The 27,496-nt window shown below is 40.3% G+C and overlaps 1 protein-coding gene across 2 annotated transcripts in view; it reads left to right on the plus strand.

Annotated features, from left to right (window-relative positions):
* The window catches only part of TMEM131L (transmembrane 131 like), a 160,426-nt gene that overhangs the window by 117,500 nt on the left and 15,430 nt on the right, over positions 1-27,496 (plus strand). For both annotated transcript variants that reach the window (XM_072724884.1, XM_072724885.1), the window contains exons 16-26: positions 661-778; positions 2,219-2,360; positions 3,781-3,890; positions 4,931-5,003; positions 7,698-7,825; positions 9,666-9,808; positions 11,563-11,749; positions 11,954-12,139; positions 12,711-12,860; positions 13,207-13,823; positions 19,730-19,878. In XM_072724884.1, the coding sequence (XP_072580985.1) occupies positions 661-778; positions 2,219-2,360; positions 3,781-3,890; positions 4,931-5,003; positions 7,698-7,825; positions 9,666-9,808; positions 11,563-11,749; positions 11,954-12,139; positions 12,711-12,860; positions 13,207-13,823; positions 19,730-19,878 (2,003 nt within the window). The remainder of the gene's footprint in view (positions 1-660; positions 779-2,218; positions 2,361-3,780; positions 3,891-4,930; positions 5,004-7,697; positions 7,826-9,665; positions 9,809-11,562; positions 11,750-11,953; positions 12,140-12,710; positions 12,861-13,206; positions 13,824-19,729; positions 19,879-27,496) is intronic.

Genomic DNA, 27,496 nt, shown 5'->3' on the forward strand with positions numbered 1-27,496 from the left:
AATGCCATGGTTTTCATACAGAAGCTCTTTCTGGTCCTTTTCCTGCCTTTTGACTTATGAAAATAATAAGGAGACTGTTAACACTACAGAGATTTCTCTGGGGGAGATTCCCACTTTTTTCATCCCGGCACACTCTTTAGCACAGATAAGACAGAATGGATAAGTGGAGAGGCCAAGGTGAACAGGAGGCCAGTTTGTAAATATAAACAGGCACCTTCTCCAGGCCCAGCCCCTGGTCTGTGCTCTTCTTTGGAAGTACCTCTGTTTTGTCCGTCAGCACTGATCATAGTAACTGAAAGACTTAGTTAATGACCAGTTCTGTTTACAGGGAAGCAGTTTAGTCTGTTAGGTTGAAAGCTGTTAAAAATGTTTCAGGAATAATTTTAACTTGTTTCAGGCTATATTCATGAGCCATGTGTCTTTTATGTTATTACCTTTACATAATTCGATTTAGTTTTGTTTTATACATGTTTGTTTGATTTAATATATCATTTGCCATTGGGTTAGAGGGACTCTTAGTAAAGCAGTCAGAGGAAAGTGGGGGGTGTTTATTCACTCGGTGGTCCTCTCAGTTTGAGAAGTTTGACAGCCTGTGGCATTCTTTCCTAACTGAATTGCATTTTCTGTACACTTAAATATTAAATATGATCTAACTTTTAGAAAATCCTAATTGGGAAGGGAGTCTTTCTCTGGATCGGTCAACCTGGGACGTGGATTCAGAACTTGCCAATAAATTGTATGAAAGATGGAAGAAATTTAAAACTGGTGACGGCTGCAAGTATGTCTTCTGTGTTCACCTTCCCTTGTTTCTTTTCTTCAGCACTGGTTGAGGGGGGAGGGATCACTTACATAGTACTTCACTGAAATTGCAGGACTGAATTTTTAATAACTGGTATTTCTTTTCAGCCTTTTATTTTGACAAATTTCCAACCTCAGAAAAGTTGAAAGTGTAGTGCAGTGAATACCCAAATATTCCTCATACTGGATTCAGTAATTGTTCACATTTTACCACTCCTGCTTTCTTTCTCTCTCGACCTCTCTATCTTTGTAGACACACACATTTTGTTTTTGCTGAGTCATTTGAAAGTAAGCTGTAGATATCGTACTTCAACCCTCAATACTTTATTAGAAGATAGTTTATTTCCTCAGGAGAATATCCTCCTACATAGAACTATACTACCATCACCCACCCAACAAATTTAACATTGGTACAGTTATATTATCTAGGATACTATCTGTTTTCAGATTTCTCTCTTTGATCCACGAATATCCATTATGGCTGTCTTTTTATTTTTCCTTTTTTAAAATCCAGGATCCATTCAAGGATCATGCATTGCATTTGCTTGTCATGTTTTCTTAGTTTTCTGTAGACTGTTTATCTCCGTGCTCCACCCCCCTTCCTTTATCCTTCATCATGTTGATACTTCAGAGAGTCTTAGCCAGTTATCTTATAGAACCTTTAGCACTGTGGGTTTTTTGAATTGTTTCTTCAAGTTTACATTCACATTAAACATTTTTGGGAAGAGTGCTGACTACTTGGTTGATCTTGGGTCCTTACCATTGCATTACCTGGGAAGGGACTTAGATATCAATGTGTCCCATTGTTGGTATTGTGAAGTTGAATCATTTGACTCACCCCATTGTATGTGTGACAGATCTCCATTATAGATAAATTTTTCCTTTAATAAGTAATTAAAAATTAATAAGTAATATGTGCTACAATAATTTGAGATCATATAAATTTCCTGTTCTCTAAGAGCATGTCACCCCCATAATTCTTGCCTGAATCAGTTAGTTGTTAGATTGATGGTTGCAAAATGGTGATGTTTCTAATTATTTTGTTCATTCTACATCCTTTTTGAGCATCCCTGCAGATTCTTTGTTCATTACCATTTACTGTCATTATTATTTTTGATGCTAAATTGTCCCAGATTTGGCTATTGAGAGCCTCTTCCAGCTAGCTTGTAGGTCCCTTAAACCCACAAGGGGGTTTGTGGTTTGTGATTCTTATCATTCATTCTTTGAGCACTTCTTGCTTTCTAGTAAAACAGAATGTTTTAGGATCATCTTGTACTTTCTCTTCCCCAAACCCAGAATAAGCCATATTTCCCCCCCAAGGGTCCTTGTTCCTTTTAGTGGGAGAGATATTTAATGATTTCCTTTTTTTTAATGTCAAAATTATTTTTCCAAGTAATTTCTTTCTTTATGAATTACACAGGAGGACTGTTTTAGGAATGACTCGGTTTGGTCGCTTGAAGAAATCCAAGGAATCAGAATCCTTTGTTTTCTTTCTGCCTCGTTTGATTGCAGAGCCTGGCCTTGTGTTAAACTTCAGCGCAACTGCCCTAAGGAACAGTGTGGTGAGGATTGTGTGTCTCCTTGTCAGTGACATCCCAGCTCTAGGGTTTTTGAATTACCAGTGTCTTCCCTCCTTGAGAATACTGTTTCAGAACCAAAGAGAATTTAAATTCGTTTTAAGTGATACACATACGCCGTTAGGTGCACTTAGTAGGGAGGTGTCAGAAGAACAAAATGAGTAAAACTTCAACCAGATAAAATGCATGAAACAAATATATTTTCTGAAGTTTATTTTCAGTTAAAAATCTATGTGCCAAGAAAGTGTTCAACTATGAACAACAGAGAAAGGTTGTTTTTTTTTTTTTTTGGTAGGATTTCATTATTATTTTTTTAATTTGTTAAAGTAATCTCTACACCCAATGTGGGCCTTGAACTTATAATCCTGAGATCGAGAGTCACATGCTCTTCCAGCTGGGCCAGCGGGACGTCCCACAACAGAGAAAACCTTGACTAGCACAGGCTCACATAGGAATTAGCTTGTTGTAGAGTGAGAAGCTCAAAGCAGAGGAGTCCAAAGCTGATGCAGCAGCAGTGTGATGCCATTGAGAGCCTAGGCTCTGTCTGCCTGTTACCCTCTGTCCTTGGTGTGCTGACTCCCTCCCTGTGTGTGTGCTTCCTTCGATGAGCTAGGGAGGCCCAGAGAAAGGCACAGAAGTGATACCAGCAGGCTTCCATGTGTGTCTCAAGTCTCACTGCCGAAGAGCTGCATCACATGTGGTCTGGGGGATAATTTACACTTCATGAGGCACTCACTGGATTTCTTCGGGGTGGCATCTGAAGACTTTCCAAAAAATTTTCATTTTCAAATGATACCATCTTAAAAGTTTCAAGAGTTGTACCGAGAACTCCCAATCACCCTTCACAGAGATTCCCAGTTTTCCATGTTGGCCACATATGCTTTATCATTTCTTTTCTCTCTCTTTGCACACCCCCACCACACGCATGTTTGTGAGCCATTTGAGAGTGTCAGGTGCCATGCCCCTTCTACCTCTACTTCAGTGTGAATTTCCTAAGAACAGGAGCATTTTCTCCCATACAAGGATGTAATCCTCAAAATCAGAACATGTGACATTAATCATAATAATGTTATCTAGTTACAGTCCATATTCAAATTTTTCCAGTTCTCCCACACACATACTTTATGATAGTTTTTTTTTCTCCCCAGTTCAGGATCCAGTTCAGGATCTTCAATCGCAAGATCAAGTCTTTTTTGTCACCTGTAGTCTTCCTGAATCTTTCCTGGCCTTCATAGCAGAGACAGTGTTGAAGCAGGCAGGCTATTTATTCTCTAGAATGTCCCTCGATTTGATGTGCATTATGGTTCCTCGTGATTAGACTCAGGTTATGAATCTTTTGCAGGATTATTTCAGGGGTGACACTGTGCTTTCCTTGGGGTTTTGATTTTCCTTTCCCTGTATCTAGGTGAAGTACTTTGTGGTGAAGAACCCTTCCTCTTGGCCAGTCTCCTTGCAGCTCTTGCCTCTCTCCTTGTATCCTAAACCAGAAGCGGCAGTGCGCCTGCTCCACAAATGGTAAAGCGCCCAGTTGAAGACTTTCTGATGGGATTTGGGAAATACTCTTATGACTCAGAATTATTCAGAGTCCTTCACATTTTTCACCTGGAGCCTGTACGTGGGTGTATGCAGTATTAACCCCAGTACCTGGACACCCAGCTCCTTGGGGCATATACATATACCTTGATGGAAATTGCCACTTCCCTTTGTTAGGTGACCTCTTGAGTGCTACTGTGTTTAGTCTAGTTCCCAGCAGAATATTGTTTTTTTTTTGGCCAGGAAATCTGTACAATTGTGATTTTCCCACATGTACTCCTAAAGGTTAGAATCTAAACTGCAATGATCTCTGGGCAGCACAAGAAAATGAGTTTAGTGTTTTAGTACATTTCAGTCAAGTATTAGAAAGGATGATAATTCTCTTAGTTCATGTCTAAAAGATGTTAGACATTCACGTTTTATCTTATTTTTACAGAGCAATCACAGATTCTCTTAGAACGTTTCCTTCTTTGGCTTAGTAGAATCTACCCTGATTCCAGGGTGTCTCAACTTCAGCATTATTGACATTTTGGACAAGATGATTTTCTCTTTGGGGGAGGAGGAGCTGTTCTGTGTTTCGGAGGATGTTTATAGCAGTATCCCTGGCTTCTACCCAATAGATGCTAGTAGGTCCTCCCCAGCTGTGGTAACCAGAAATGTCTCCAGATACTATCAGATATCCACTGGAAGATAAAATTGTCCTTGGTTGAGAGTCACTTCCTGTCAGGTTCCATATGGACCATTTTGGTGGGAAAATGCTTCCTATTTAGAACTTTTGTTACCATATGCTTCTTTACATATGGTAAAGTGCTGGGCTGCCAAAGTCATTCATTCAACAGTATTGAGCACTGACAATATGCCAGGTACAGTGCAAGGGGCTGGGACACAGTAGTGACAGGATGTGACATGAATTGTGTATGCAAAAACATGTGCTCACATAATAGGTAAATGTGCACACACGTATTAGTCTTTCTTTATTGGCAATCTGAATGTTAGTTCAAACATTTTTTTTCTCTTTATAGGTTTGGCACCGATATGCAGATGATTAATTTCACAACTGGTGAATTCCAGCTCACCAAAGCTTGCCCTTACCGGGTAGGATGTCATCTTTAAATAGAAAAAGAATGCTAACAAACTATACACATAGCATATGGGCTTTGCTGATTTATGTTTCAAGTTTCTATACATAATATATGCAGCTTTCTTATTTTTATATTCTAGGCATTAAGTATACATAGCAGATTTTTCCAATTAACGAATACAGCAGGAGCTGCATGGTTCATGTTAGCCTGTAAATCATTTTAATTTGATAGTTTGGATTCATGTGAGTGAAGAAATAACAACTAAATCAGGGCTGTGTAGAAAACCATAAAACTTGAGACCCCAGAATTTATAATTTTCTTTTAGATTCCCCATCGAGTTTTTTTTTTAGGGCAACATAAGGTAAAAATGCACTTAAAAAAAGAATCTTCTCCTACCAAACTGGCTTCATGTTTTAAGCAAGTCACCCAGTTTCTTTGATGGTCGCCTCATCTGTAAAAAAGGATTTCTCTGAAATTCTTAAGCCTCTGGGCATTCATGAGGTCTTGCACAAATACTTAGGAGGAGGAGTAAACATGTCATGTGGTGAGGATGTTGTCTGGGGACTTGGCAGCCTTGTTTCTTAGTTTCCACTCAGTAGTTCTGTGGCTCTTTGTACTGAGCTGAGTGTTTTCCTCTCAAGTATCCTATGTGTGAGATCAAGTAGACTTGGAGCATCTGTTACAAATGTAAAAGCACACACGTAAGACTCATAGGCATACAACTATATTTCTCACACGCACATATTTAAATGCCTTGGGTATTTTCTCCTTTCTCCACATTTATCCCTCTGAAGATACCCTGTTGGCTCTAGATTAACTTGACTAGCGTAAAGAGAGAAACCAGGTAACCTCCAACTAAGAGTTAAAACTCATCAAAGCAAGTTAGAGACTTAAAATAGGAAACACATTACAGCAAACATTCCTTGCTCTCTGTAAGTGGTCTAAGCGGCAGCATGGTCTTGTTTTTGTTAGTGAGCCTGTCCTCATTCCCTCTCATTCCCCTTTCCACTGAGCAGGCTCCCAGGGCTGTTGGGGGATAAATGAGTCCAGAATACTAAGAGATCTTTTGCCCCAATGGTATTGAATCATATATAATTTAGAATTCCAAAAATAATGCCAAATTCCTTTTACATATAAGTGTTCTGTTCAAATTTGAGCAAATGATGTGACTCATTTGGGAAAAGACTTTCCTCTGTGATGGAAGGTTTTCCCCAAGGATATTACACCTTTTGCCATAAAGGACACTGTTACCTTCAAGAAGTTGTTACACTGACAAAAATAGTATCAGTGCCTTTGAGATACTTAAAAGTTCAATTCAAAATTCTTACTAAAACTCTGTCATGTAAAGAATGGCATGCATTTTTATGATACTGATTTGCTTTTATAAACATAATTCCTGGGGATCCCTGGGTGGCTCAGCGGTTTAGCACCTGCCTTTGGCCCAGAGCGCAATCCTGGAGTCCCGGGATCGAGTCCCACGTCGGGCTCCTGGCATGGAGTCTGCTTCTCCCTCCACCTGTGTCTCTGCCTCTCTCTCTCTCTATGTCTATCATAAATAAATTAATTAATCTTAAAAAAAAAAAGAAACATAATTCCTTTAGTTAAGAGCAGGGAAAATTGGACAGTCAGGGTTCTGAATCCAGGCTCTTCACATGTGTGCTGTGTGACCCTGGACAGCTTACTTAATCTCTCTATAGCTAGCCTCCTGTCTCCCACTTATAATAATGTGAGAAGATTTAGTAAGGTTTATGGAATGCTTAGCATCTTATGGACCTTACTATATTCTAGTGCTAGTATATAAGAACTATTTAATAAAGGGTGTTTTTATTACTAAGAGTTTTAATACTAAAAATCAGCAGCTTTTTATTCAATATTTATATTAGATATATGTAAAGCCAGGTTCTCCCCTCAAGAAGTTTAGAATTCTAATGAAAATGAATCAAATATCATCACTATTTCTTCTTTCAGATAGCATGGGGACATGCCAGCCACAGTTGGATGATAAAACAAATTTAAAAATGAAGGGCGCAGAAAAGAGAATTATTACCATGTAGATTGTATGATCATAGTGCTAAAAAATTAATAAGTTGTTTTTAGTGAGAAGGAGCTGGAAAAAGCAGTGGAAAGAGGAAAAATGATGAAGAGCTCGATTTTGAATACTAAATTTAGAACACAAGATTTAGTCAGAAAGAGTTAGAAATCTGGGGGAAGGTAAAGGAGGATGTGAATAGAGATCTTTCTCCTGAATGCAGAGACCAAATGTAATAAAGATGGTTTCTGTATAAACCATAGCTCAATATTAAAGAGAAATTTAGGGTTGTCCAGCAGTGGATGAGTGTTGGGTCAGGTCCCTGTAGCATTCATCAGAGGCTATTTGGTCTGTTTTCTGAGTGATGTTTTACAGTCGGAGCATCTTGGCAGAGAAGGCTGCTTCTGGCTGCAACTCCCATCCAAGCCAGGAAGCAAATCCCCTTTCCAGCATCCGTGGCAGGTTGTCCTGCAGCCTCTGCCTGCACTTTCTCAGCTGTGGTTTGGGAACTGTTTATTGGTGTGAGCTCTCAGGGTAAACAAGTTCAGCAGGTCGATTCGGGTAGTCCCATCTGGACCTTAAAAGAAGAGCAATCATGGTTATACACTGTCATGCACATAATGAAGACGAAAGCTTTGCTCGACAGGACTCATTTAATTGCATTTATTAAATTTGCAGGGCATGCAGTCTGAGGAATCCAAGTTTGGCATCCTCCACTTACATTTGCAGCCTCTGGAGATGAAAAGGGTCGGTGTAGTTTTCACGCCAGCCGACTACGGGAAAGTTACATCACTCATACTAATCCGGTAGGTGTGTCCCGTCATGGAGCCCGTTTCTTTCCCTCTGATGCGTCCAAGTCTCTGTCTCTGAAGAATACATAATCTCTTTTCTAAGAGCTGACATTCACCTCTCCGTCAGGCAGGTAGGGATGAGGCTGTGTTGCCTGGCAGATAGAGGAAAGGCTTACCTGAGGCTCCACACTTAAGTCCCCTGGGCTTCTGGCCTTGCAAGGTAGGGGCTGTGTGCCCTTCCCTCCAAAAAAGCTGCATCTGCTGCTGTTCCCCACCCCCATCCCCCGCTGCGGCACACACACACACACACACACACACACACACACACACACACTTCTCTGACCTTAGCTCTGAAAAGTAATTGAAACTGCTGTGTTCGTTTTCATTCCTCAGTGTTTGGATTTACTCCACTCTCATAGCTGCCTTGCTTCTGGAATTCTCTGTAGCCCCAAAGGACAGTGGACTAAGGACTCTCTTTTTTTCTTTTAAATGACAGTGGCTGCTCATTTTAAGCAGCTAAATGTTTTTCATTATTAAATCTTTTTCATCTTTAGGTAGTTTTTATTTAAAGTCTTCTTTCAAAAATGTACAGTAGATACAGATCTATGTGGAAGCTCTCTGCATTGGTGAGAAGTCTAATTTTTAATACATGACATTTTAGTTACTTTTTAAAGCTCTTCTAATATCAGACCAGCTGGTAAAGACTTTCTTATTCTGGACTTCCTTTAACATATCACATGAATTTGTTCTTCTACAAGTGAATGCTCTGAAAAAGGGAAAGGTATGAAAAGTTTTTGAAAGAGTGTGTTCTATTGAGCATTTTAACCAAGATTTCTAATGCCTTGTTGACAATGTCTTTCATTTTAAACCTATTCTCCACTGAGGAACTAAGGTCCTGGGAAGTGCAGAGATAAACTTTACCTCATCCCAGGTTAAACTGACCTTGAAAAGTCTAAATTATTTCTAGTAGTTAATTTATTTTTGATGTTTCTGTATAGATAGCACTTTTCTATAGACAGTATCAGTCATCTGACATAACTTAAAGGCTATTAAATGGTTAAGGATATTCTTAATCCTTTAGGAAAAGATGTAAAGATATTGGTATATGTTGCATAATTAGGAATGAATTCCTTCTCTGCTTTTATGGTATTTACATTAATGAGGACTGGTTTTTACTCTAGTCTGCATCATTTAAACGTCTATTCCATTTAACCTTTTTTGTCCTAGGAATCATGATTTCAGTTACTAAAAAGGTAGAAAGCTAGTCTGAATTTCTATTTGATGGCTAAGAACTTGAGTAGATATATGTTGTTGGTGGGATGACATAAATCTTTGGTTCAAAAGAAACAGTGGGATTTTATTTCTAGAATTATCCCTAAGGCAGAATTTCTTATGGTCACAATTACTATGAAAACTCCTTAACTCACCCTGCAAATGATTTTTGTCAATTAGTCTAAATTTATTAATATTTCTCTGAGGCCCCCAATTTATCTCCTCCGGTTTTTTATTTTCTATTTATTTATTTTTCACTTGGAGGTCTGATCACCACTCTGGTGGCTGGTAATTAGAAAAACACGGCTTTTGCATTCTTGGGCCAAGGTGGGAGAGTGATTGTGAGAATTCACTTGTTCTTGCGGTTGTCAGCTTGTCTGGGCTCTTCTGAGCCCATTGGCAGCCTCCATTCCCTGGAACACCTTCTCATTCCATGAGATGGCAGGAGATGCTACACTATTTAAATTGAGTTTTCGCTTTCACAACTTTTCAGATGTCCTTGCTAAGTAGGAGTGTTTAAATCCAAGTGCACGGTATCTTGTGACTCTGTTGTAATACCTTTGTATTTGTGTTGTCCCAATAGGAACAACCTGACTGTTATTGACATGGTTGGCGTGGAAGGGTTTGGAGCCAGAGAGTTACTGAAAGTGGGCGGAAGGCTTCCTGGTGCAGGAGGTTCACTCCGATTCAAAGTGCCTGAGTCCACGCTGATGGACTGCCGGCGACGTGAGTTCATCCGTGTGGCACTCAGACAGGGAAGGCTTGGTGCTCAAGCCAAGGGCAAAAGAATTCCATAAGATTCTTTTAAAAATTTACAGTAAATTCATGGCATTGATGCAAATAATTAAATCTGGCAAACATTTGAGCGTATTTAAGAGGCTGCTTAAGACAATAGCCTGAGATATTTAACCCAGCTTACGTGATACATATATAAACAGTGTAATTGTGCTAAATTATCAGTATAGTGACAGATATTTAAGATAAATAGTATGAAGCTGTCAATTTAGTTGTCAACTACATTTTCATAAAAAAGATCACACCAAAATGATGAATGCAGAGACTAAAGGTCTGCTAACAAGTAGAACTTTATGCAGTAATGGAAATATTCTCTATCTGTGTCACCCAGTGTAGCAAACACTAAGCATATGTGATTAGTGAGCACTTAGTATAGCTTGTGTGAGTTTTTAAATTTACTTAATTTAAATTTAATTTAATTTAAAGTAGTACATCTAGTGGCCACTGTATTAGACATCACAGATTTAGAAATTTACCAAAATGTTGCATTAGAAATTTTCAAACCATGCATGTATTTAAATTACATGCTTCAAAATTATTTATATTTGTTTCAAGAACTTCCTCAGGAACTAAGACAAAAATCAATAGATGTAAAATTCTGTCTTGTTTTCTTATTATTATTTCCTATTATTGAATTTCTGGAACACACTGAAAGCGTTTTAGTGTTAACACTGTGCTTCCTATGAAGAAAGCTGATTGGTGAAAATATTGGATGATTTGAGGCACTAATGCCTGACTGGAATTTTTTTTTCTTTTAAGAAAACTAAGCTAATTGAGGTTGAGAAGATTTACTGATCATTTGCATTCCAAATTCATCAGAATATTCACTTTTCCATTCATTCAGAATTGACCTTGAAAAATGGAATTAAGGAAAATTCTAAAAACTACAGAACTAGATAAAATTTTAGTCCTTATGTAGAAAAGATTGTGGGTTATAAATTTATAGGAATAATTTAAAATTGTGGTAATTCTTTCTTTTTTAAACTCCCCATATAAAATGTGCTCTCATTTTTTTGCAGGGACTTAGCCACTTACTTCCTCTGAAGGTAGTGGGTGTTTGAACTGTGTTTCTAGAGGCACACACCCTTGCTCTTTTTTTTTTAAGGATTCATTTATTTATTGTAGAGAGAGAGCACACAAACAGGGGGAGGGCACAAGGAGAGAACCTCAAGCAGGCTCTGACTACCCCCTGAGTGCACAGAGCCAGAAGTGGGGCTCAGTCTCACCACCCTGAGATCATGACCTGAGCCAAAATCCAGAGTTAGCCACTTAACCAACTGAGGCACCCAGGCGCCCACACAAATTTGATTTTATCTGGTCCCTCCCTGTTCAGTGTGAAGATCCCAGGAGCAAAGTATGCATGGTGGCTAGGAGTATTCTAAACTACTTGGCTTCTGAGAAGAAGAAACTTCTAACCTTAACTTTTAATAAGTAAAAGAACAAAGGAGAGATTTTGATTACTTTTGGTACCTAGGAAGGTCATATAACTTAAGAAAAGTCTTGACTAGCTAAATGTTTTTATTGTATCCTCGTTGTAGAAGAGAATCTGTGACTGTTCTAGAAATTAGAGCTTATATTGAATTCTTTCACATTTTAATACAGGTCATGGTTTATTGACTCAGTAAATTATTCTGAATAAGTTTTACAGTTCACACATACTAAATATCACTTTTTATCCTTACTAGAGCTGAAAGACAGCAAGCAAATTTTATCGATTACAAAGAACTTTAAAGTTGAGAATATTGGACCACTTCCTATAACTGTGACATCTCTGAAAATTAATGGGTATAATTGCCAAGGTTATGGATTCGAAGTGCTAGATTGTCGTCAGTTTTCCCTGGCCCCAAACACATCCCGAGATATCAGCATCGTGTAAGCATTGAGTTTTAACCCCACTGAGGTTTTGTGCTGCATTCAGTAATGGGGGGTGTGGGAAGAAAACCTATTTTGCATTAGTAAGACGTTGTTTTCATGTAACTATTTTAAGTAAGAAATACGGCTGCTATTGGGATTATTTTGTTTTGTGCCTAAAATTAAAACAACTAAAGTCCATAAAGTTGACTCTTTTGCTATCAGGTTTACTCCAGACTTCACCTCTTCCTGGGTCATTCGTGAGCTGACTCTGGTAACTGCAGCAGACCTCGAGTTTCGCTTCACTCTCAATGTGACCCTCCCTCATCACCTGTTGCCTTTATGTGCTGATGTGGTTCCAGGACCCAGCTGGGAGGAGTCGTTTTGGAGGCTTACCGTCTTCTTTGTCAGGTGTGCTATTGCCTTCAGGAGACTTGCATGAAAATGTATTTTGCTGGGGCATAAAAATGTATGAATAATCAAAAAACATATTCAAACCATCTGAATTGAGTGCCATTCAATAGCTACATGAAGTAGACAAAGTAGTAACCGATAAGCTTTCAGATCATAGTAAACTAATTGTAGGGAGATTGATGAGACCTAGAAGTGTGAGAGATCGCTGTGCTCCCAATTCTTTCGTGGGCAGTCACAGTGGAAAATACGGAGGTTAATCCTATTGGCTCAGTGTGGTGGCAATTTGAGATTGGAAGACTGAAATGACTCTTTTAGAGTGATTTTATCATGAAAGTGCCTTTAAAAATGGAATTGGAATGTCAAACTTACAAATGTGCACGTTTTTAGAAATGTGGATTTTTAAAAAATCTTTAACGTCAGAAATTATTATTCCACTTTATGGAATTTCTGTATCATATCTTTAGTAGACATTGTGCATCAGTCATCTACTGTTCTTCCATAAGAGAGCTAGTCTTTTTAATGCCCACCAGAACCATGCAGTAATGAACCTCATTGCTTTCTCCTTCAGTTTGTCCCTGTTGGGTGTGATTTTAATAGCCTTCCAACAAGCACAGTACATTCTTATGGAATTCATGAAAACAAGACAGAGGCAAAATGCTAGCTCATCTTCACAGCAAAACAGTAGTCCGATGGATGTAATTAGCTCCCATTCTCACAAGTAAGAATTTGTGTGTGTGGGGGGGGAGGGAGGAGCTCTCACCTTTGATACTACTCAGTTCTGATTTTATTTTAAGGTGATACAAATATTACTCTGATTCCAGATTTGTCTTCATAAAATTTTCTTGAAGTTGTGTGACAGCTATAAGAGTTCTGTTGCAATAAGATAGATTTCATATTTAAGTACTTGGTTTGTTAAACTCATGGGCCTTTGGAAGAAGTAAAGATAATACTCCTTAATACACAGTATTGATTGCTACTTCTTTCTCATGGGTTTAGAAACAGAGGGGTGGGTAGGGTTTGAATCCATTTGGCTTTGTGTTAAATGTTTTGTTTCTTCAATTCAGAAGCAATTGTAAGAACTTTCTTGATACCTACGGCCCTTCCGATAAAGGCAGAGGGAAAAGCTGTCTTCCAGTAAACACTCCACAAAGCAGGATCCAGAGCGCGCCAAAGAGGAGCCCAGCTACCTACGGTCATTCTCAGAAGAAGCATAAGTGCTCAGTCTATTACAGCAAACACAAAACCAGCCCATCTGTCACCAGCAGTGCCAACACTACTACTGAGGAGAAACAGACTCCGGCTGTGGGCAGCTCCCTATCTGCTCCTAAAGAGGACGTGTGCACTGATGTTATGGGTGAGAACTGGATCAAATATGCAAGTGGCATAAATGTCAACCTGCAAAAGAATTTAACCCTTCCCAAAAACTTACTGAATAAAGAAGAAAACACACTGAAAAACACAATTGTCAATAATACTTCTTCAGAATGTCATATGAAGGAGGCAATACAGACCTGTATGTTTCCTAAGGAAACGGACATTAAAATTTCAGAAAACATAGCTGAGCTCAAGGATCGAGAGCTCTGTCCTCTGAAGACTTCTAAGAAACTACCTGAAAATCACTTGCCAAGAAACTCACCTCAGTACCAGTCAGACTTGCCAGAGATTTCCAGGAAAAATAATGGTAATCTTTTCATCCTCCTGGATGATTCTTTTCTCCAGTTTGTCTTCAGTCTTTTTTTTAACAGAATTTGTTCTGTGACTTTAGTTTTAATCCTGGATGCTGAATTTTTAGTTCATGCACAAAGTTTAGCAAGATGTAAATGTTGAAATACAGTTTGTAAAATGAGAAGTTTAGAATGAGGCACCACATTTTTAGAATGTCGTGGCTAAGACGTTTACGTTTTAGTAACCTATGTTTAGAGGGATGTTAATGCCATATTTTGTTGTTGGGAGGATATGGACACCGTTTAAAATTATTTTCTATCCTGGATGTTCAGACTCTGTGAAAATTAATCAGTACATAAAATGTTTCTGACCGAACAGAACTTACCAGCTTTGTATATGTTAACAGCTGCTACCATCTCATGTTCCCTGGCCCTCATTCTTTTCTAAGTGTGTTCCTTGGTTAAAAGAAGATAGATGTTCCCTCACAGAAAATACAGTTAGTAAAGGCATGAGCAGGATGAGACTCAGAAAACCATCTACGTGTAAAGTTGTCATTAAGCTTTAATTGACCCCTTTGGCCTTTGGTAATAAGAGCCTGTGCTCATTTTTTTGGCCATTCTGACCATTTTAAATTGCACATTTCTGTACCTACTAAAAGTCGGATTTGGGGGGCACCTAGGTGGCTCAGTCAGTTAAGCATCTGACTCGATTTCGGCTCAAGTCATGATCTCAGGGTCGTGGGATCGAGCCCCATGACCGGTTCTGTGCTCAGTGGAGAGCCTGCTTGAGATTCTCTCCATCTCCCTCTGCCCCTCCCCCATCAAATCATCCATCAATCAGTCTGTCTTTTTTTTTTTTTTTTAAAGTCAGATTTTTAATACTTTTTAATCTGGAAAAATCAGTTACCTTTGATCTTATTTAAAACATCTAAATATAAATAACTTTGTATTTTTTACTCCCCGTTACCATAGAAAAGGAAAGAAGTGTTATGAATTGGCCAGTTCTGATGAGCTTTATGCATTTAGTTAAAAACCCAAACTGCATTTTAAGTGTTCCATCTCCAATTTAAAAGAAAGCCGGAGTCCCCTGCATGGAACATGGTTTAGGCAATTGCACATGTACTCCTTAGGTACATCTTATTCCAACCAGTTTGCACCGATTTCCGGGCGTCAGGTGACTCCTATCTGCAAGTCAGCGCCGTCCCCTGTGTTCTCCCATCTGATGTGTGATTCTCACTCTGGGTGATGCATTCAAGCAGATCTTTAAATGAAATCCTAGCATATGTTGTCTGAGGATGTTTCATGTTGGGGTGGGTGGGCTGCCTCTTGTTCTATTTTTGTAGGGCCCCTACAACAAAACCTTTGTGAAAGGGTGAAATTAGGGGTGAGCCCTACCAGGCTTTTCCTGGTTTTGTGTCGTTTAAGACCGAGTGCTGTGTTGACAGCCTTAGAATCATAGCTGTTTGAGGTGCTTCTGTGGTCCATTGCATCCATCAGATGTCTGCATAAATGTGCCTCTGAACGCAGCAGCTGTGGCATTATGAATAGGTAGATGGGAAGGACCTTCTGCTGCATCGTAGTACATTGAAGTGGTTGAAATGTAGAGGCGTGGACCCAAAGGGCAGCAGTGCCAGAGTGGGTCAGAGGATTTGAATCTGTGCTTCGGGATCTCCCTGTCCAACACTTGATATTTAATGCCCATTGTTGAGCCTGGATGACCATGTAATAACACTTCCACAAGTGTGAGTATACTTAATATGGGAGTCCAGAAACACAGGATTTGCCTGTACCATCGTAGATGGCAATTCCACCCAGAATCTTTCCCTTCTGTGCAGATCATTAGCCTAATTTGCGTTTTAAAGGGAAATGGGTATCTTGCTATAGGAAGTTTTTAAAAACTGCTCTATGGTGCGATCAGTAGCATGTGAAGTGATATCAGAATGCTTGTTAATCAGATCAAATAAGAATTGATGGAAGAACTTTGTCTTCCTACCGTATTCAGACCAACATATTCAAAGGTGCTAATTCACCAGTGCTGTATTTCTGTCCAGAATGAATAGGTCAGCGGGAAAGCCTTGCACTGACATGTATTTTGTCCTGACTGTTCTCTGTTCACGGCACTATTCTAGGAAAATATCAAAGAGGTTAAAAAAACCAAACATACTGCCTGCCATCTGTTTACAATGTAAACATTTTAAAGAATTGACAGTGTTAAAAAAGGATGGAGAACTCTAGAGGAAGAGAATTGTAGTTTGAAGGTAGGATGTGGAGGTTTTATTTAGTAATATCAAGGATCTGGAGTTCTTTTTTTTTTTTCAGATTTTAAAGGAAAGCATTGTAATAAACTGGCAGATGGTGAACAGGCATATATAATCGGCAGGGAATCCATAACGTGTGAAGAATGCTCAAGGATGAGAAAGCCATTTATACATGAGAATTTTCCCAGTTTCCGCTTCCAACTTTGAGTTTTAGTTCTTTTTTTTTTTTTATTTTGAGAAGTGTTTTACTTTGTGAGAAACATGTTTCCATCTTAAAATCATTCTAGAATCTGAGGGAAACAGCTTCAGTCTTAACTGCTGAACTCAGCCCACTCAATGGCGGGAAATCCCAAGTTCCTCGGCCTCGTTCCTCGTGTCGCCCACCAGAGCGGGGAGCTTCCCTGTGCTCAGGGGAAGCCAACCAGCGTGTTTGCCACATCCTGGCTGTTTCTCCTCAACTACACACATGTTCCTTAGAAACCAGTGTAGGGATAAGATCTCCTTTGGAAAAAGGGGAAGGGGGCAGGCGGTCTGTCTCCTAAGAGTGCTTGAAGTGGTTTTATTAACCTGACAGGTGTCCTTGAGGCACCTGAGGAATTGAGCCTTCTCCTGTTCAGAGGCTTTTTTACTTTTCCCGAGGGTAACATATTGTATGAGGAAAAAAAATATTCCAAGGTGTATATTAATGGCTCTGGCACTACATGCTCATTTTTGTCATTGAGAAACAATATTTTCTGAATAACAGAAATGTGTCTCATCCCTTTCCTGTTCTTTCTCTGGCCTTCTTCCGAGAGGCCTGTAGTAAATCATAAATTAAAATTCCCCATAGAAATGAAGTCTGCTGACAGATGCTTCAGAGCTCTGTTTCCACACACTTGCTTTTTGGCATCCACCTGTCAAACAACAGCTCAATTTTTCAGATGTTTGTTACGTGTTCCAGAATCTCTTAAGCATCTGACAAGAGTTGAGCCTTATGTGTCACATAAATGATCTTTTAAATATGCCTCTTTTCAAATGTTTAATTTTTTATTTGTACGATCAAAATTCTAGATCTGAATTATTTTCATCATAGAGTTAAAGAGTAACGGACTCTGGAATTAAGGCTAAAGATAAGCAGCTGGCCTCGGCACTACAGAAGAGGAATAGTGACTAAATTATTTTATTGCTTTCTGTTTATAATAATGTAAAGGAGAATACATTTTTAAATATAATAATACCCAAACCTTGGAATTAACAATACTTGAAAGATTTCACTGAATTCAATAGATATGTCCATTTTACTGGTCTCATTTACTTATAGATACTAATAACTTGAAGATTAGCAGTTTACTCAGCATATACTGTGATTGGATTTGATACCATAAAAGTTTAAGCAGGATTCTGGTGAATTCATGTGTTCCTTGTTTTATTTGCTTTTTATCTTTGTGGCTCAAACACTGACTCTGTGAGATGGGTGTAAGGAAGTTGTGTAACACTGTAAGTCATCATGCTCAATAAGATGACATGGATTGGCTCCATGTATTAAGTGAAGAATGTACTTATGAAATTTCTAAATTCTTAGATATTTTCATGCTAGAATTTGTCAAAGACTTAATGAAGAACTTGTTATTAGAATTCCTTTTACTATTTGTCCTGATTGCCAGCCCCACAGAAGGCATTACTGAGAGTCTGTGCTTTACTACTTTTTGGGGGTAGTTCAGCGGTGGATATTAAGTTTGGATCCTTCCTGAGAAAGTCTGATGACGGATACTTTTAGTGCTGTTCTTACCTGAAGAAAACTTAAGGGAATCCATTTTCTTGTGAATCAAGACTCTAGGAAAGTTAGTGGCACGTTTTGGGGGGAGAATGTATGCGTTCTGTTTCATACATATGGTTTCCAGAATCCAAAATGATGTCCTTATGTATGATTTCTTTTCCTGTTTTGGACCCTGCCTCTTTTGCTCTCAGCTCTTTCCTTTACCACTTCATCATGGTGGATATTTTCCTCTGTACATGTCTTAACACCCAGTCTGTGTCATAGAGGAATTAATGCTCCTTGGTGTTTTTATAGTTATGTAATATTATTTACACAATATTCCATTAACAGAATAAAAGTATGCTTGCTTGTCGGTGTTATTTGTAAAATGTGTGTATCCTGCTTTGAGTGAGATCAGCTTCAGAGTTTCAGAATCAGAGAGGATTTGACTGCTTCTTTCATTTTGTGGGCAGAGACCTTCCCTGCCCCAGGTCCCCAAGAAGGGCCAGCCAGATTGGAGCCTCTGCTGAAGGCTGGTCAGGCATGCATCTCCCCGGAGCCTGCAGCCTGCTTTGCTGTGAAATCTTTGCACTGTGGTCATCTAAACTTTCCCAGATTGCAAAGATATGGTAAGGGATTCTCTGTTAAAGAAAAAAGGAGAAAGTGTTGAAATAATTGGTTTCATATTAGGACACAGGCCAGTTATTGTGGGGTTGAAGTTGATTTGACTTTATTTTGACATAAAGGATAGAAGAAGAAATACACTTAGGAATGAAATCACTTGAAAGAAAAGTGGAAGAGTTGTGTTTTCAGGTGAGGTTTCTACCAGCACCAGCTTTTGCCACACGGTTCACCTGTTGCTCATTTTCAGCATGGAGGTGCTGGGTACTGGGGGCAGGTAGACACCAACTATGGGAGGAGGACCTGCCCTGAAACAGGTCATGTGGTTTTGGGGTGAACTTTTCCATTTATAGGTCTTCCATTTTCATCTTTTAACGGTCAGGGTAGGCAGAGAAGGTGGTGTTTGCATTTTATAAAGAAACTGAAGAAGCTTAGGCAGTTTGAGATTGACTTTGAAAGCTAATTAGTAGCTGAGTCATGACTAGAAGACAAGTCCTTAACCTCTGTCTCTCCCTTCCCCAATTTTTAAAAAGATCGTGGTAAAATAGAACATAAAGTTTACCGTTTTCATTATAAAAGCTCAGCATCGTTAAGTACATTCACACTATTGTACAGCCATCACCATCATCCATTTTCAGAACCTTTTCATCATCCCAAAAAGAAACTCTGTACCCATTGAACAGTAAGTATCTATATTCCCTCCCCTAGCCCCTGGTGACCACCATTCTACTCTTCATCTCTATGAATTTGAGGACTCTAGCTCCCTCAAACAAGTAGAATCATGCAATGTTTATCTTTTGGGGACTGGTTTATTTCATTCAGCATAATGTCTTCTGAGATCATCCGTGTTGTTACATGTATCAGAATCACCTTCATTTCCCATCTCAGTCATTTTTGAGTATACAATTCAGTAGTAGTAAGTATATTCACAGTGTTGTGCACTGATTCATTCCTCTTTGAGGCTGAGTGGTATTCCAGTATATGTATACCACGTTTTCCTTGTTTTTCTCTCCATCCGCCTGCAGACACTGGGGTTGGTTCTACCTTTTGGCTGTTATGAATGATGCTGCTATGAATAATGGGGTACCTCCTCACCTTTTTTCATTGAACTCTTTTAAAGACTGCTTGTAGAACTCTTAATGTAAACACTGGTAAACTGGTAAATGCATTTCTAGAGTATCGTGAATATCAGAAACAATCAAGACTAGATCTCACTAAATTAGATTGTTTGGTGTAGGAAAGAGATTTAACTATGGGAACATGAATGGAAATAATTAGCTAGAGATTCAATCATTTTTATTTATTCAAGGGAATAACCAGCAAGTGCCTGTCAAGAATGAAGTAGATAACTGTGAAACTTTGAAGAAGGTTGACACAAAGTCTTCCTCAGAAAAGAAGATTCACAAAGCATCTAAAGAAGACACATGTTTTGAGAAACAGGATGTTCCTCCAGTCGAGGTCTGTATTCCATTTTCTCTTGCCTATCAGTACAAAACCCATTTTTAGGGCTTAGATGGCAAATATGTGTCCAGTAACTGTACATGTGTATTTCATACCTTTCAAAGGGGGCTAGTTATCATGCATTTGAATCTGCATTTATAATTTGTGAGTTGAGGTGTTTGGAAAGTTTTATTTATCTTCTAATTATATACGAGATATTAAAATAATTTATAGTAACATCAGATAGCTCTTGTTCTCAAGGGAAGCAGTCCTTAAGCAAATGGGTTAAGGTAAAGATGGTGGAGTAGAAGCAGATCACCTGTCTCTTCTCTCCAATTGTTGTCCAACATCCATTTTAGGGTCGGTTCTTGCTGAGTTGGAACCATAAGCCAAAATCCACAGGAGAGGGATGCGTATCTAGCTTGCTTCAGTGGGCCCTCATACAACAGAACCCAGAAGAGAACACGTAGTTGCATGCTGTCCTGGCAAGCTTGCTCTCTTCCTATCAGTGTAGGCTAATGAAAATCATCTGGAGAGCACAATTGAACCCTGTAACTCATAGGTGAAAGCAGATAGGTCCACGATAAAGGCGGGAAAGGTATTTAGGAGAATTTACCTACTTTACATCAGAACAGAAGTATTCATGTGTCAATATAAGCCCAGTGAAAAAAATCAGCATTCTGACTATGCAGATACATACCATGTACTACGTGCAGGTACACACACACATGTACACACACACTAAAAGTGAATGAAAGGAATAGAACATGGAAGTCAGGTAAAAATCCTAATCTAGAAGAAAATATATCTGGAGACCAGAAGGAAACTCTTTACACTATAGATAATGAACTCAATAAAATAAGAGCTTTTTTTTAAGAAATTTTTTTTTTTTATATATTTGAGAGAGAGCAAGTGAGCTTGTAGAGGGAGAGAGAGAGAGAGAGAGAGAGAGAGAAGCAGACTCCCCACTGAGGAGGGAACCCGATGCAAGGCTCGGTCCCAGGACCCCAGGATCATGACTTGAGCTGAAGGCAGATGTTTAACTGACTGAGCCACACAGGGACCCCCAAATAAGAGCTTTTTTAAAAAAGAAAATTAATGGGATGCCTGGGTGGCGCAGTGGTTGAGTGTCTGCCTTTGGTTCAGGGCGTGATCCCAGGATCCGGGATCGAGGCCTGCATCGGGTTCCTTGCATCTTCCTTGCATCAGAGCCTGCTTCTCCCTCTGCCTGTGTCTCTGCCTGCCTCTCTCTCTCTCTCTCTCTCTCTCTCTCTGTCTCATGAATAAAAATCTTTAAAAATAAAAATATATAAGTAAATAAAGGGAAATTAATATATTTATAAAGCTAAGTCAGTGAATGAAGACCCAAATGACATTACAGAGAGAGCTGCCAAAAATAGAATTACTGATGCTGAGAAAGACTTTGAGATAATCCAAATGAGTATGAAGGAAAAAACTGAAGAGCTGGAAGCATTTAGATACGGGACAAAGGAAGACAAAGCAGCCCAATGTAAGAATAATGAGTGTTGAAGTAAATGGCCCAGCAAATGGATCTGAAAGGTACTCAGAGATGTAATAGAAGAAAATTTTCCTGATACGAGGGAAGAATTAAATTTATAGAATGAAAGAGCACACTGTATACCAGGAAAAACTGACACATAATAATGGACATAGGCACAGCCTATGATCTTAAAGCATAAAGAATGGAGAAACACCAACTCAGGCTTGCCTCAGACTTTGTAGAAACATTGAATGCCAGGGAACAGTCATATCATTAAGAGAATAAACATATGAACAAGAACATTCCAGCCAAGCTGACACTCAAGTACAAAGGCAGTGGACAGACATCCTTAAACACAGTGAACTCATCATGAATCTTTCTGAAAAAATGAAGTTAATGAAATGTAGCCAACCAAGATACAAGTAAAAACAAAGACCCAGGAGTACAGAAGCTGTGTCAACAGTCTGTTGTTGAGATTTCTATCCCTTTTATATCCAGGATTAAGACTGAACAGTTGGCAATCATAATTGCAGTACAGATTGCATCTATTAAAACTCTAATAAAGCAAAAAGGTAACATAATCTGCAAAAAACGGGAGAAGTATTGAATGGTAGGTGACAACCAGTTTTAATTTTATTTTTCTTGGTAGAGAGTCAATGCTATGTAAAACAACGTGTCATTTAATAGGGTGACAACTTAGGAAAATATCTTTCACAGTCTTTTTCTTAACCTTAGAGAGATCCTTAAGGAATTAATACATCATGTGGAGGCTAAACAATGATTTGAAAATTGGCAGTTCCCTGGGTTAAACTTCAGTTTTTTATGTCAAATTCAAATAAAACCGAACCTTTAATTTTTATATAAAAAAATACATCTTCATTGTGCTCGCTATGGCAGCACATATACTAAAAAAAAATAATACATCGTCCCAATGTTATACATTATTCCCATCATCTCTCTTGCCATCCTGATGTGTCTGTAGGTTCATAGATGGTAAAAACAAGCTTTTACAAATAATCCATGGCAGGCCGTGGTTTTTCTGCGTGGTTGAATTTGGGGTGGTTTTTTCTTCTTTATATTTCTGTATTTTTGCTTAAACTTTATAACAAACAGGATTTTTTCCTTTAAATAACGTGAAAATGATGCAAAATATATATATACTAGACATTCCATACTGGGAATTTGCAGTCTTTTAAAAGGACAGGATATTTCTAAGTAGCCAAGTGCCCTAATCAGTATACAGTGGAAGGGATTTCAGAGAGTGAGAAGTCAGTGTAGCCTGCAGCAGGCATAGGAACCACTGAGTCCCACAGCATAATGGGGAGCCGGAGGAAATCATCTCTGGGAAGAGACCAGAGACCCAGTCAGGAATGGGAAGTAATGGGAGGGAGGAGCGAGAGTCCCTCCAGGTGGTGAAGGCATGGCACACCAATTCAAAGTTTAGACTTTCTCCCCTAGATCTCAGCTAGAAGCACAAACAGGAACGAGGTGAGCACAGCAGTGAGAAAGCGATGATGCCCGTAGAGCGTGGTTGGTTGCCCACCAAGGAACTTCACAGTCAGGTTGTCAAAAGCGTATCTGTCCAAACAGAAGGTCTTTTTGGAGGATTTGGCTTGAGGATGGCCAGTTTGAGGGGACTCTGCTGCAAATGATGGGGAGCTAGGGAAGGTTTCTGAGCTGGGGGGTGAGCAGAGTGTAAATCACAAGTGGGAAACAGCCTGTAGACTGATTTTCTTGGAGGTCATTATTGAATATTTTTCAGTTCAGGTTGACAAAGATGGGTAGAAAGTCTATTACAGAGATTATAAAGTGTAGGTTAGTAAATGCTTAAATGAAGATGTGAATAATGCATTTTTGGAGGGTCAGTGTGAATGTTTTGAAGGCTGGGCTGGAGAGAGCACAAATGGACACCAGCTCTCTTCTAACAAGGAGGCTCTCACTCTCCTGGGAGGTGTGACACGAGGCTGCGTTTGGGCAGGAGCAAGGGGGAAGGACAGGGTGAGGAGGTAAGAGTTTAGAGGAAAAACTACCAGAATTTCCCTATTCCTAATTGCATAAAGGAGAGGAGCTATCTTTTCTTATATAACCATTTGTTAAAAAAAAAAAAAAAAGCTCCAAGGTCGCAATGAGAAGATGGGGAATTCTGATGTACGTGGTGAATTCATTTTTATGTTTATCAAAGCAGTGTTGCATGTTTTTTTTTAAAGATTTTATTTTTTCATGACAGAGGCAGAGCCATAGGCAGAGGGAGAAGCAGGCTCCCTGTGGGGAGCCCCATGCGGGACTCGATCCCAGGACCCCGGGATCATAGGCAGATGCTCCACCACCGAGCCACCCAGGTGCCCCTGCAGTGTTGCATATTAAGAGCATGGAGTGTGCAGCCAGACTTCTTGGGTTTGAATCCCGGTCGTCATTTATTTGCTCTATAGCATCAGGCAAGTTAGTTAAATGGCAGTTTCCTCATGTGACAAATGGGGTAGTAACAGTGGGCCTCCGTGCTGGGGCTGAGGCTGGCTGAGCCAGCACGGGAAGGGCTTAGAGGAGCGCGCTCACCAAGTGCCGACGAGTGGTTGGTACAAAGGACAGGACGGCGTGTGACCACATCTGGCAGTGGGAAGGGCCGAACTGGGGCTCATGTGATGACTCGGGCCTGGAGCTCGAGATTTGGGAGCTGTACCTGTTGGAGCTGGAGGGCGACGCTGAATTCTCGGAGGTGTGTGTGCACCCAGAAGAGCCGGGCCTGCGGGCGAGCCTGCGGTGGCGGTGCAGCTGCAGGTGGCCCGAGCGTGCGGTATAGCAGACGTGCAGAACTCGAGGCCAGAAGACTAAGCTGGGCCACGGGCCGTGCTTTCAGGAGCAGAGATGAAGTCATTGGATTTGAGGCAGGAGGGAATGGGTGAAATGAAAAATTGAGCCCTGGCAGCCTCTTGCCAAGGGCTTCAGGACTTCATGTTGCCCTGCAGCGAGACCGAAACCAACGCTGAGATGGGATGACTCAGTGGCTGCGCAGCCGGCATGCGGGCGGGGCAGCTGGAACTGCTGCCAAGTCCCGCCGTCTGAGGGCCACAGGAGGAGGTGGCTCCCAGGAGCTGTGCTGCGTGGGGCTGCTGCTGCTGGCACCCATCTGCTACATATAGGTGCCATTTCTGGATTGCAGACTGCGTGCCAGCCCCCGTGCCAGCCCCAGCCCTCTACGCTTGGCCCCTTGCTTATTTTATGGCAGTTTTCATAATTTATTCCTGTTGTTTTCTCTGTGTATCTTCACCATTCCATCTTGGAGGGCACGGGCCTTGCCTTTTTTCTCTCCATCCCGGGAGCTCAGATGTCGCTTGTGCAACAGTGCCAGGGGTCATGTAAGCTGCTCCTTCCTCTTCTGGTCTGGGAGCCTGTGTAAGAGAGACATGTGCGTCTGAGGATGGCGGCCAGCTCCACAGGAAGGCCGCAGGGAGCTGGAGAATCTGGGGGGGACCATGGTCTATTAACTTTTTTTTTTTTTTTTGCTGTCTCCGTGACTCACTCCCAGTTTTGCAAAGCTCTTCTTTAAAACCCTGCGAGTGTACTTTCCGTTTCATTGTTCGTTTGGAGAAATCGTTCTCAATAAACACATCCCCAAGGGCAGTACTCAATGTTTGTTTTTCTTGTACATTCTTAGGGCCTAACTTTGCAGCTTAGAAAATTGTATAAATCTGTCTATAGTACATGGGGAACATTCCTCTCGATTTATTGGCAAAGAAGGTTGAAGCCCAGATTTGAGAGCTGCAAACTAAATTTTAACCCTAGCCCTGCTGTGTTTTTTTTTTTTTTAGCAGACTTTTTTCCCCTTAGAAAAGGAATTCATGATTATTATAAAAAGGGAGAGAAAAGTCTATACAAAATGAACTACTTTGTACATATTTCTGTATTTTAAAAAAAACTCAGGACCATCATTATGTATATGTAGCATTGTTAATAATGTCGTAATTCCAAATTTTCTCATGTTCAGAACAAGGGGAACTTTGTTTTCAGCGGTTATATAACATTCCATCATTTAGCTATGCCCTAATCCTAAACCGTTCCCTTGCGGTTGGCCATTAAAGTTATTTACAGCTTTTTGGTTTCACAAATAGGACTATGATGAACTACATTGTTCTCAAGTCTTCCCTGTATACCTGGTATATCTTTGTTAGAGATTTCTGGAAGTAGAATTATAGAGTATCGTTATGTGTGCCCCAGATTGCTTTCCAGAAAAGTGATCCTGATTCACGTTGACATGGATGCTATAGGACAACACTGGCTTCCGCAGCTCCTGCCAGCACCATGTTTCTTGCAAAGTCTTAGCATGATAGGGAACTGTTTTGTTTTTCATTTCAATATGTGTTTTTTCCTAGGGAAAAGTGAGCACTTCCCTTCATTTCCTTTTTGGGTAAAATTCTGAAAAACAGGTAAAAAAAAAATCATCCATCCGGGACGCTTGGGTGGCTCAGTGGTTGAGGGGCTGCCTTCCGCTCAGGGCATGATCCTGGAGTTCTGCTCAGGGTGTGATCCTGGAGTTCGGGGATTGGGATTGGGATGAGTCCCGTGTTGTGTCCGTCCTCCCCCGCCCCCCATATCGGGCTCCCAGCAGGGAGCCTGCTTCTCCCTCTGCCTTTGTCTCTGCCTCTCTTTGTGTGTTTCTCACGAATGTGTAAATAAAATCTTTAAAAGTAAATAAATCATCTATCCAAAATCCTACCCCTGAAATCCATCCATCCATCCATCCTTCCTTCCTTCTTTTTTTTTTTTTTAAGTAAATTTGGAAGTGAATGACTCCCCCAGCACCACTCGTGGGGCTCAGAGACAGACGCTGTTAATGGCACTCTGCCTCCCTGTGCTCTCCCCCCAGCTCTCTCCTGGTGTCTACAGGCAGAAACAGGCAACGTAAACACACTCGTGTTTTTTAAAACCAGCAACGAAAGATGAGGTACATACTGGTCTGTAATTTGCCTTTCCTGAAAACACTTTATTAAATATTTTGGATGGAGTCTTCATGGTTTTTAGCCTCTTATGTTTCTTCTGTGAATTTGCATTTCACATGCTTTGCCCACTTTTCTGTTGCACGTGTTCTTACTTTCCTTGAGAACATATGGCACGGTATTGACTCTACCTATCAAACAATATGTTTGGTTTTTTTTTTTTCTTAGTCTGCCCTTATTTTTTATTTGCTGTTACTTTTGTACAGCAGCTTAAAGAACGTTTTGTGGAGTTAGTCTGTGATTTCTCTTCTTTGATTTCTTTGCTTTTATAAAAGTTTAGAAATCTTTTTATTTGCCTACCCTGTAATCAGTGAAATTTTCCCTTCTGTCAGGAATGTCAGAGAACTTCTCTGGTTCAAGTAATTCAATAATGTGATAATAGGCATGTCTTCTATAAAGTGCTTGCTCTGTGTCGGGTCACTGACAGATGACCTCCTCACAACAGCCTGTTGAGGATGACGCAGGAAATTGAGGCAGAGAGAAGTTAAGTAACTTGCTGAGGATCACACAGCCAGTAAAAAGCGTGGAGTGAGATTCAAATCAGGCCATTTGGCCTCAAGAGCTGTGATCTCACTTGCAACTCTACATGGACTCTTTCCCTGGTTGGCACTGCCTCCCTCTGTGTGTGACACCCTCTCCGCCAGAAAGCCAAGAGCCAGATTGTCCTTTTATTCCCCCTCTCACTTCTTGACAAGTCTGTTGCTTTGAGTGTCTGGTTTCCTCCCCTGCCCCCCACCATCTGCTGCGTCCTGTGCTGGCCTGTTCTCCCCAAGCTGGACTGGGGCCCTTCCTCTTCACGGCTGTTCTTTCCTCCCTCCCCCTTCTCTCTCTCTCTCTCTCTCTCTCTCTCTCACACACACACACACACACACACACACACACACACAGGCAGGCCATTCATTGGTTTTTCATTCCTCAATATGTCCTCTATCTCTTCCCTCTTTTGTCTACACCCTCTTTCAGTCCCTGACCCCCACCCCCACCCCACTTTGTTTGCTCATGGATGCTGCTTCTTGCTCATTTCACTCACCTGAGTCCCGCGTGCAAAGCACTCTCCTGGTCATCACTAGCCAATACTCAGAGAGAGTGACTGTGCCTCCGACCACCCACTCCCACGTCTCTGTCTCTATAGTCCCTCTTGTTT

Source organism: Vulpes vulpes, chromosome 10 (genome assembly GCF_048418805.1).
Source record: "Vulpes vulpes isolate BD-2025 chromosome 10, VulVul3, whole genome shotgun sequence".
NCBI classification, from domain to species: Eukaryota; Metazoa; Chordata; class Mammalia; order Carnivora; family Canidae; genus Vulpes; species Vulpes vulpes.